At 51.5% G+C, this 10,897-nt stretch overlaps 1 protein-coding gene across 1 annotated transcript in view; it reads right to left on the reverse strand.

Annotated features, from left to right (window-relative positions):
• Positions 1-1,247: 1,247 nt before the first annotated feature.
• The window catches only part of LOC124019612 (TBC1 domain family member 30-like), a 32,399-nt gene continuing 22,749 nt past the window's right edge, over positions 1,248-10,897 (reverse strand). Inside the window, exons 7-12 of the mRNA XM_046334999.1 lie at positions 10,516-10,701; positions 9,999-10,167; positions 9,146-9,314; positions 5,711-5,816; positions 3,327-3,429; positions 1,248-1,415 (exon numbers count right to left, since the gene is read on the reverse strand). Of these exons, the coding sequence (XP_046190955.1) occupies positions 1,405-1,415; positions 3,327-3,429; positions 5,711-5,816; positions 9,146-9,314; positions 9,999-10,167; positions 10,516-10,701 (744 nt within the window). The 3' untranslated portion in view covers positions 1,248-1,404. The remainder of the gene's footprint in view (positions 1,416-3,326; positions 3,430-5,710; positions 5,817-9,145; positions 9,315-9,998; positions 10,168-10,515; positions 10,702-10,897) is intronic.

The raw sequence follows: 10,897 nt of genomic DNA on the forward strand, positions 1-10,897 counted from the left end.
CAGTAGTTTATGTGTCGGGGGGCTAGGGTCAGTTTGTTTATCTGGAGTACTTCTCCTGTCCTATTCGGTGTCCTGTGTAAATCTAAGTGTGCGTTCTCTAATTCTCTCCTTCTCTCTTTCTTTCTCTCTCTCGGAGGACCTGAGCCCTAGAACCATGCCCCAGGACTACCTGACATGATGACTCCTTGCTGTCCCCAGTCCACCTGGCCATGCTGCTGCTCCAGTTTCAACTGGCCTGGGCCCTAGGACCATGTCCCAGGACTACCTGACATGAGGACTCCTTGCTGTCCCCAGTCCACCTGGCCATGCTCCTGCTCCAGTTTCAACTGTTCTGCCTTACTATTATTCAACCATGCTGGTCATTTATGAACATTTGAACATCTTGGCCACGTTCTGTTATAATCTCCACCTGGCACAGCCAGAAGAGGACTGGCCACCCCACATATGCTCTCTCTAATTCTCTCTTTCTTTCTCTCTCTCGGAGGACCTGAGCCCTAGGACCGTGCCCCAGGACTACCTGACATGATGGCTCCTTGCTGTCCCCAGTCCATCTGACTGTGCTGCTGCTCCAGTTTCAACTGTTCTGCCTTATTATTATTTGACCATGCTGGTCATTTATGAACATTTGAACATCTTGGTCATGTTCTGTTATAATCTCTACCCGGCACAGCCAGAAGAGGACTGGCCACCCCACATAGCCCGGTTCCTCTCTAGGTTTCTTCCTAGGTTTTGGCCTTTCTAGGGAGTTTTTCCTAGCCACCGTGCTTTTACACCTGCATTGTTTGCTGTTTGGGGTTTTAGGCTGGGTTTCTGTACAGCACTTTGAGATATCAGCTGATGTACGAAGGGCTATATAAATAAATTTGATAATTTGATATATACAGGTCATCTACTCTGTCCAGTCTTTACTCTGTATATACAGGTCACCTACTCTGTCCAGTCTCATGGATGTCTACTTGGCTTACTAGATAATCACTAACATTCCACGTTCAGTGACAGATTTGATTCCAATCTCCCTCAGAAGTGCATCTAGGTGCTAACAGTGTTGAGACTAAAGAATGGTGTGAAGGTCTTAACCCTTTTAGAGAATGAGCGATTGAAGGATCAAATGGGGGGGGGTAGAGAGACACTGGTACAAACATTAACTCTTGATGAGGATTAAATCACATGTTATTTGTCACATTCTTGGTAAACAACAGGTGTAGACTAACAGTGAGATGCTGACGTATGGGTCCTGTACATGATAATAGGTAAGAGGTCAGGGGTCAGACCAACCTTTAATGTGTCTCTGGTATCGCTGTAGTTCTGGAGCTAACAGCCCCCCCAGTGGACCCAAACATCCCAACGCTGCTGTCACCACTGCATCTTCATCTTCATCCTCGTCTTCATCACCCTCCCAGCCACCTAGACCACCACTGGAATACATCATCATCATCATCATCACTTTACCAGCCACAGAGACCTCTGGGATACAACATCATCACTTTACCAGCCCCAGAGACCTCCTCTGGGATACAACATCATCATCACTTTACCAGCCCCAGAGACCTCCTCTGGGATACAACATCATCATCACTTTACCAGCCCCAGAGACCTCCTCTGGGATACAACATCATCATCACTTTACCAGCCCCAGAGACCTCCTCTGGGATACAACATCATCATCACTTTACCAGCCCCAGAGACCTCCTCTAGGATACAACATCATCACTTTACCAGCCACAGAGACCTCTGGGATACAACATCACTTTACCAGCCCCAGAGACCTCCTCTGGGATACAACATCATCATCACTTTACCAGCCCCAGAGACCATTACGGGACATTGACCAACCTGCCGTTGGGGGTGGAGGTGGGGAAGGGGGTGATGCTGTAGGGACATTGACCAACCTGCCATTGGGGAAGGGGGTGATGCTGTAGGGACATTGACCAACCTGCCGTTGGGGAAGGGGGTGATGCTGTAGGGACATTGACCAACCTGCCGTTGGGGAAGGGGGTGATGCTGTAGGGACATTGACCAACCTGCCGTTGGGGAAGGGGGTGATGCTATATGGACATTGACCAACCTGCCGTTGGGGGTGGAGGTGGGGAAGGGGGTGATGCTGTAGGGACATTGACCAACCTGCCGTTGGGGGTGGAGGTGGGGAAGGGGGTGATGCTGTAGGGACATTGACCAACCTGCCGTTGGGGAAGGGGTGATGCTGTAGGGACATTGACCAACCTGCCGTTGGGGGTGGAGGTGGGGAAGGGGTGATGCTGTAGGGACATTGACCAACCTGCCGTTGGGGGTGGAGGTGGGGAAGGGGGTGATGCTGTAGGGACATTGACCAACCTGCCGTTGGGGAAGGGGGTGATGCTGTAGGGACATTGACCAACCTGCCGTTGGGGAAGGGGGTGATGCTGTAGGGACATTGACCAACCTGCCGTTGGGGTGGAGGTGGGGAAGGGGGTGATGCTGTAGGGACATTGACCAACCTGCCATTGGGGTTGGAGGTGGGGAAGGGGTGATGCTGTAGGGACATTGACCAACCTGCCATTGGGGTGGAGGTGGGGAAGGGGGTGATGCTGTAGGGACATTGACCAACCTGCCATTGGGGTTGGAGGTGGGGAAGGGGTGATGCTGTAGGGACATTGACCAACCTGCCATTGGGGTGGAGGTGGGGAAGGGGGTGATGCTGTAGGGACATTGACCAACCTGCCATTGGGGTGGAGGTGGGGAAGGGGGTGATGCTGTAGGGACATTGACCAACCTGCCGTTGGGGAAGGGGGTGATGCTGTAGGGACATTGACCAACCTGCCGTTGGGGAAGGGGGTGGGGAAGGGGGTGATGCTGTAGGGACATTGACCAACCTGTCATTGGGGTGGAGGTGGGGAAGGGGGTGATGCTGTAGGGACATTGACCAACCTGCCATTGGGGGTGGAGGTGGGGAAGGGGGTGATGCTGTAGGGACATTGACCAACCTGCCATTGGGGTTGGAGGTGGGGAAGGGGGTGATGCTGTAGGGACATTGACCAACCTGCCGTTGGGGGTGGAGGTGGGGAAGTGGGTGATGCTGTAGGGACATTGACCAACCTGCCGTTGGGGTGGAGGTGGGGAAGGGGGTGATGCTGTAGGGACATTGACCAACCTGCCATTGGGGTTGGAGGTGGGGAAGGGGGTGATGCTGTAGGGACATTGACCAACCTGCCGTTGGGGAAGGGGGTGATGCTGTAGGGACATTGACCAACCTGCCGTTGGGGGTGGAGGTGGGGAAGGGGGTGATGTTGTAGGGACATTGACCAACCTGCCGTTGGGGAAGGGGTGATGCTGTAGGGACATTGACCAACCTGCCGTTGGGGGTGGAGGTGGGGAAGGGGTGATGTTGTAGGTGTATTTCTCCCGGAGTTCAGCCAGCTGAGGGAATGGAAACACAGCCATAGAGTACACCGTCTGGAGAGAAAAGAGGGATCAGGGTGGCAGCTTAAACAGCTGGGAAACACAGGAGAAAGGGCTTTTTCCTCCGATATTACATACATATTGTCTTGAAAATCTATGGCTGTCTAAGACTTGAAAATGGCTGTCTAGCAATGATCAACAACCAACTTGACAGAGCTTGAAGAATAATGGGCAAATATTGTACAATCCAGGTGTGCAAAGCTCTTAGAATCTCAGAAAGACTCACAGCTGTAAACGCTGCCAAAGGTGCTTCTACCAAGCCTTTGTATTTGGCGGAAGCGTGGCCTAGTGGTTAGAGCGTTGGACTAGTAACCAGCAGGTAGCCTAGTGGTTAGAGCGTTGGACTAGTAACCAGCAGGTAGCCTAGTGGTTAGAGCGTTGGACCAGTAACCAGCAGGTAGCCTAGTGGTTAGAGCGTTGGACTAGTAACCAGCAGGGTAGCCTAGTGGTTAGAGCGTTGGACTAGTAACCAGCAGGTAGCTTAGTGGGTAGAGCGTTGGACTAGTAACCAGCAGGTAGCTTAGTGGGTAGAGCGTTGGACTAGTAACAAGCAGGGTAGCCTAGTGGTTAGAGCGTTGGACTAGTAACCAGCAGGGTAGCCTAGTGGTTAGAGCGTTGGACTAGTAACCAGCAGGTAGCCTAGTGGTTAGAGCGTTGGACCAGTAACCAGCAGGTAGCCTAGTGGTTAGAGCGTTGGACTAGTAACCAGCTGGTAGCCTAGTGGTTAGAGCGTTGGAATAGTAACCAGCAGGTAGCCTAGTAGTTAGAGTGTTGGACTAGTAACCAGCAGGTAGCCTACTGGTTAGAGCATTGGAGTAGTTACTGAAAGGTTGAAAGATCAAATCCCCGAGCTGACAAGGTACAACTCTGTCATTCTGCCCCTGAACAAGGTAGTTAGCCAACTGTTCCAAAGCAATCATTGAAAATAAGAATGTTCTTCACTGACTTGCCTAGCTAAGGTACAAAATTTTTTTTTAATAAAAGGTGTGGTTGAATTATAGATCCCCATTAGTTCCTGCCAAAGCAGCAGCTACTCTTCCTGGGGTTTATTATGGGTCCCCATTAGTTCCTGCCAAGGCAGCAGCTTCTCTTCCTGGGGTTTATTATGGATCCCCATTAGTTCCTGCCAAGGCAGCAGCTACTCTTCCTGGGGTTTATTATGGATCCCCATTAGGTCCTGCCAAGGCAGCAGCTACTCTTCTGGGGGCCAGCAAAGTTTATACAATTTTTAAAAAACATTACAATACATTCATAGATTTCACAAGACACAGTTTGCCCTCAGGCCCCTCCTCCACCACTACCACATATCTACAGTACTAAATACATGTGTGTGTGTGTGTGTGTGTGTGTGTGTGTGTGTGTGTGTGTGTGTGTGTGTGTGTGTGTGTGTGTGTGTGTGTGTGTGTGAATGCTAGCATGTGTGTGTGTTATCATGTGTCTGTGCCAATGTGTGTGTTGCTTCACACTCCCCTGTTCCATAAGGTGTTTTTATCTGTTTTTTAAAACTGATTCTCCTGCTGCATCAGTTACCTGATGTGGAATAGAGTTCCATGTAGTCATGGTTCCATGTAGTACTGTGGAATAGAGTTCCATGTAGTCATGGCTCTATATAGTACTGTGGAATAGAGTTCACAGTCTACGAGGCAGCTCTCCAACCCGCGTGAGGTGGCTACAGTCTACGAGGCCGCTCTCCAACCCGCGTGAGGTGGCAACAGTCTACGAGGCCGCTCTCCAACCCGCGTGAGGTGGCTACAGTCTACGAGGCCGCTCTCCAACCCGCGTGAGTTGGCTACAGTCTACGAGGCCGCTCTCCAACCCGCGTGAGGTGGCTACAGTCTACGAGGCCGCTCCAACCCGCGTGAGGTAGCAACAGTCTACGAGGCCGCTCTCCAACCCGCGTGAGGTGGCTAGTCTGGCCGCTCTCCAACATCTCTCACCTGAATGAGGTGGCTACAGTCTACGAGGCCGCTCTCCAACCCGCGTGAGGTAGCAACAGTCTACGAAGTCGCTCTCCAACCCGCGTGAGGTGGCTACAGTCTACGAGGCCGCTCTCCAACATCTCTCACCTGAATGAGGTGGCTACAGTCTACGAGGCCGCTCTCCAACCCGCGTGAGGTAGCAACAGTCTACGAGGCCGCTCTCCAACCCGCGTGAGGTGGCTACAGTCTACGAGGCCGTTCTCCAACCCGCGTGAGGTGGCTACAGTCTACGAGGCCGCTCTCCAACCCGCGTGAGGTGGCTACAGTCTACGAGGCCGTTCTCCAACATCTCTCACCTGCATGAGGTGGCTACAGTCTATGAGGCTGTTCTCCAACATCTCCTGAGTGATCCATCCCATGGTGCTGTAGAACTCGTCTGCTGTCTGACAGTACTCTATATGCCTGGGGGTTACAGTGTGTAGGGGTTAGGGATACAGTGTGTAGGGGTTAGGGTTACAGTGTGTAGGGGTTAGGGTTACAGTGTGTAGGGGTTAGGGTTACAGTGTGTAGGGGTTAGGGATACAGTGTGTAGGGGTTAGGGATACAGTGTGTAGGGGTTAGGGTTACAGTGTGTAGGGGTTAGGGTTACAGTGTGTAGGGGTTAGGGATACAGTGTGTAGGGGTTAGGGATACAGTGTGTAGGGGTTAGGGGTACAGTGTGTAGGGGTTAGGGGTACAGTGTGTAGGGGTTAGGGGTTAGGGTTACAGTGTGTAGGGGTTAGGGGTACAGTGTGTAGGGGTTAGGGGTTAGGGTTACAGTGTGTAGGGGTTAGGGGTTAGGGTTACAGTGTGTAGGGGTTACAGTGTGTAGGGGTTAGGGTTACAGTGTGTAGGGGTTAGGGATACAGTGTGTAGGGGTTACAGTGTGTAGGGGTTAGGGGTACAGTGTGTAGGGGTTAGGGGTACAGTGTGTAGGGGTTAGGGGTACAGTGTGTAGGGGTTAGGGTTACAGTGTGTAGGGGTTAGGGGTTAGGGTTACAGTGTGTAGGGGTTAGGGTTACAGTGTGTAGGGGTTAGGGTTACAGTGTGTAGGGGTTAGGGGTTAGGGTTACAGTGTGTAGGGGTTAGGGGTACAGTGTGTAGGGGTTAGGGATACAGTGTGTAGGGGTTAGGGATACAGTGTGTAGGGGTTAGGGATACAGTGTGTAGGGGTTAGGGTTACAGTGTGTAGGGGTTAGGGATACAGTGTGTAGGGGTTAGGGATACAGTGTGTAGGGGTTAGGGATACAGTGTGTAGGGGTTAGGGATACAGTGTGTAGGGGTTAGGGGTAGGGTTAGGGATACAGTGTGTAGGGGTTAGGGGTAGGGTTACAGTGTGTAGGGGTTAGGGATACAGTGTGTAGGGGTTAGGGTTACAGTGTGTAGGGGTTAGGGATACAGTGTGTAGGGGTTAGGGATACAGTGTGTAGGGGTTAGGGATACAGTGTGTAGGGGTTAGGGTTACAGTGTGTAGGGGTTAGGGATACAGTGTGTAGGGTTAGGGATACAGTGTGTAGGGGTTAGGGATACAGTGTGTAGGGGTTAGGGATACAGTGTGTAGGGGTTAGGGATACAGTGTGTAGGGGTTAGGGTTACAGTGTGTAGGGGTTAGGGGGTAGGGTTACAGTGTGTAGGGGTTAGGGTTACAGTGTGTAGGGGTTAGGGGGTAGGTTTACAGTGTGTAGGGGTTAGGTTTACAGTGTGTAGGGGTTAGGGTTACAGTGTGTAGGGGTTAGGGGGTAGGTTTACAGTGTGTAGGGGTTAGGGGTACAGTGTGTAGGGGTTAGGGTTACAGTGTGTAGGGGTTAGGTTACAGTGTGTAGGGTTAGGGTTACAGTGTGTAGGGGTTAGGGTTACAGTGTGTAGGGGTTAGGGATACAGTGTGTAGGGGTTAGGGTTACAGTGTGTAGGGGTTAGGGATACAGTGTTTAGGGGTTAGGGATACAGTGTGTAGGGGTTAGGGTTACAGTGTGTAGGGGTTAGGGGTTAGGGATACAGTGTGTAGGGGTTAGGGGTTAGGGATACAGTGTGTAGGGGTTAGGGGTTAGGGATACAGTGTGTAGGGGTTAGGGGTTAGGGTTACAGTGTGTAGGGGTTAGGGATACAGTGTGTAGGGGTTAGGGATACAGTGTGTAGGGGTTAGGGTTACAGTGTGTAGGGGTTAGGGTTACAGTGTGTAGGGGTTAGGGATACAGTGTGTAGGGGTTAGGGATACAGTGTGTAGGGGTTAGGGATACAGTGTGTAGGGGTTAGGGTTACAGTGTGTAGGGTTAGGGATACAGTGTAGGGGTTAGGGGTTAGGTTTACAGTGTGTAGGGGTTAGGGTACAGTGTGTAGGGTTAGGGGTTAGGGATACAGTGTGTAGGGGTTAGGGGTAGGTTTACAGTGTGTAGGGGTTAGGGTTACAGTGTGTAGGGGTTAGGGGGTAGGTTTACAGTGTGTAGGGGTTAGGTTTACAGTGTGTAGGGGTTAGGGTTACAGTGTGTAGGGGTTAGGGTTACAGTGTGTAGGGGTTAGGTTTACAGTGTGTAGGGGTTAGGGTTACAGTGTGTAGGGGTTAGGGTTACAGTGTGTAGGGGTTTACAGTGTGTAGGGGTTAGGGTTACAGTGTGTAGGGTTAGGGTTACAGGAGGGTTAGGGTTACAGTGTGTAGGGTTAGGGATACAGTGTGTAGGGGTTAGGGTTACAGTGTGTAGGGGTTAGGGGTGTTAGGGGTTAGGGATACAGTGTAGGGTTAGGGATACAGTGTTAGGGGTTAGGGGTTAGGGATACAGTGTGTAGGGGTTAGGGGTTAGGGATACAGTGTGTAGGGGTTAGGGGTTAGGGATACAGTGTGTAGGGGTAGGGGTTAGGGATACAGTGTGTAGGGGTTAGGGTTACAGTGTGTAGGGTTAGGGATACAGTGTGTAGGGGTTAGGGATACAGTGTGTAGGGGTTAGGGATACAGTGTGTAGGGGTTAGGGTTACAGTGTGTAGGGGTTAGGGATACAGTGTGTAGGGGTTAGGGATACAGTGTGTAGGGGTTAGGGATACAGTGTGTAGGGGTTAGGGATACAGTGTGTAGGGGTTAGGGATACAGTGTGTAGGGGTTAGGGTTACAGTGTGTAGGGGTTAGGGATACAGTGTGTAGGGGTTAGGGTACAGTGTGTAGGGTTAGGGTACAGTGTGTAGGGGTTAGGGATACAGTGTGTAGGGGTTAGGGATACAGTGTGTAGGGGTTAGGGATACAGTGTGTAGGGGTTAGGGATACAGTGTGTAGGGGTTAGGGGTACAGTGTGTAGGCGTTAGGGGTACAGTGTGTAGGCGTTAGGGTTACAGTGTGTAGGGGTTAGGGTTACAGTGTGTAGGCGTTAGGGTTACAGTGTGTAGGCGTTAGGGATACAGTGTGTAGGGGTTACAGTGTGTAGGGTTAGGGGTACAGTGTGTAGGGGTTAGGGATACAGTGTGTAGGGGTTAGGGATACAGTGTGTAGGGGTTAGGGATACAGTGTGTAGGGGTTAGGGATACAGTGTGTAGGGGTTAGGGGTACAGTGTGTAGGGGTTAGGGGTACAGTGTGTAGGGGTTAGGGGTACAGTGTGTAGGGGTTAGGGATACAGTGTGTAGGGGTTAGGGATACAGTGTGTAGGGGTTAGGGATACAGTGTGTAGGGGTTAGGGTTACAGTGTGTAGGCGTTAGGGATACAGTGTGTAGGCGTTAGGGTTACAGTGTGTAGGGGTTAGGGTTACAGTGTGTAGGGGTTAGGGTACTCACTCCCCCAGGTGAGACCAGATGGCCAGAGCCACCCTCAGCAGAACCTCAGAACCTTCGAAGAACACAGAGTCCCAGATCTTCAGCACGGTGTTGGGGGGCAGGCAGGTAGCAAACATGGTCAGAAACCACTGCATCGTGAACACGTTGGTCAGGGGAGGCTCGTAGCTGCCTGTAAGACAAGACACACACTGGGTTTAGTCAGGGAGGCTCGTAGCTGCCTGTAAGACAAGACACACACACACTGGGTTTAGACACACACTGGGTTTAGTCAGGGGAGGCTCGTAGCTGCCTGTAAGACAAGACACACACTGGGGTTGGTCAGGGGAGTTGTAGAGGTCCGTATCAAACGCTGGCGTTAGTCTGGTCCGTGTCACACGCTGGCGTTAGTCTGGTCCGTGTCACACGCTGGCGTTAGTCTGGTCCGTGTCACACGCTGGCGTTAGTCTGGTCCGTGTCACACGCTGGCGTTAGTCTGGTCCGTGTCACACGCTGGCGTTAGTCTGGTCCGTGTCACACGCTGGCGTTAGTCTGGTCCGTGTCACACGCTGGCGTTAGTCTGGTCCGTGTCACACGCTGGCGTTAGTCTGGTCCGTGTCACACGCTGGCGTTAGTCTGGTCCGTGTCACACGCTGGCGTTAGTCTGGTCCGTGTCACACTCTGGCGTTAGTCTGGTCCGTGTCACACTCTGGCGTTAGTCTGGTCCGTGTCACACTCTGGCGTTAGTCTGGTCCGTGTCACACTCTGGCGTTAGTCTGGTCCGTGTCACACTCTGGCGTTAGTCTGGTCCGTGTCACACTCTGGCGTTAGTCAGGGGAGTTGTAGAGGTCCGTATGACAGAGACAGACAGACCCACCTCCAGCCTCTCTATCAGCAGTCTTCTGCAGGAGGTGTAGGTGCTGTGAGAGATGAGGCAGCTTCATCCTCAGGAGATCTCTAAACACAGCCATGTCCACAGACAGAGAACGCAGGTTGTTGGCAAAATAGCTCTCTGGTAGCACCTTGTCTATCAGGTAGATCATCACCTGGAGGGGAGACGGAGGATCAGTTAGAATGAGTACAACAGATAAATCATCCCCTTTCAAAGCAGTGTTGTAATAAATCATCCCCTTTCACAGCAGTGTTGTAATAAATCATCCCCTTTCACAGCAGTGTTGTTGTAATAAATCATCCCCTTTCACAGCAGTGTTGTTGTAATAAATCATCCCCTTTCAGAGCAGTGTTGGAGTTTAATAAATCATCCCCTTTCACAGCAGTGTTGGGAGTGTAATAAATCATCCCCTTTCACAGCAGTGTTGTAATAAATCATCCCCTTTCACAGCAGTGTTGGAGTGTAATAAATCATCCCCTTTCAGAGCAGTATTGGAGTGTACCTTTAGTGCGTGGCTCTCGTTGCCCTCTGTAACCTCCAGTATGAGCGCCGCCAGTACGTTGAAGCCCTGACAGTATCCTACAGCCTTATTCCAGCGAGCGTACGCCAGGAGCACCCTCTTCAGCACCACCCGGTCCTGCTCCCCCTCCTGGCCGGAGTATGAACTACAACCTGTCCTGTGTAGGTCCTAATGAACAACAAGACTGTATTCAGCCATACCAGGGGACTGCATGAAATAACAAGACTGTATTCATCCATACCAGGGGACTGCATGAAATAACAAGACTGTATTCAGCCAAACCAGAGGACTGCATGAAATAACAAGACTGTAAACCAGGGGACTGCTGTATTTTAATGATGAAATAACACAACAGTATTAACAG

Source organism: Oncorhynchus gorbuscha, unplaced genomic scaffold (genome assembly GCF_021184085.1).
Source record: "Oncorhynchus gorbuscha isolate QuinsamMale2020 ecotype Even-year unplaced genomic scaffold, OgorEven_v1.0 Un_scaffold_639, whole genome shotgun sequence".
In the NCBI taxonomy this organism is placed as follows: Eukaryota; Metazoa; Chordata; class Actinopteri; order Salmoniformes; family Salmonidae; genus Oncorhynchus; species Oncorhynchus gorbuscha.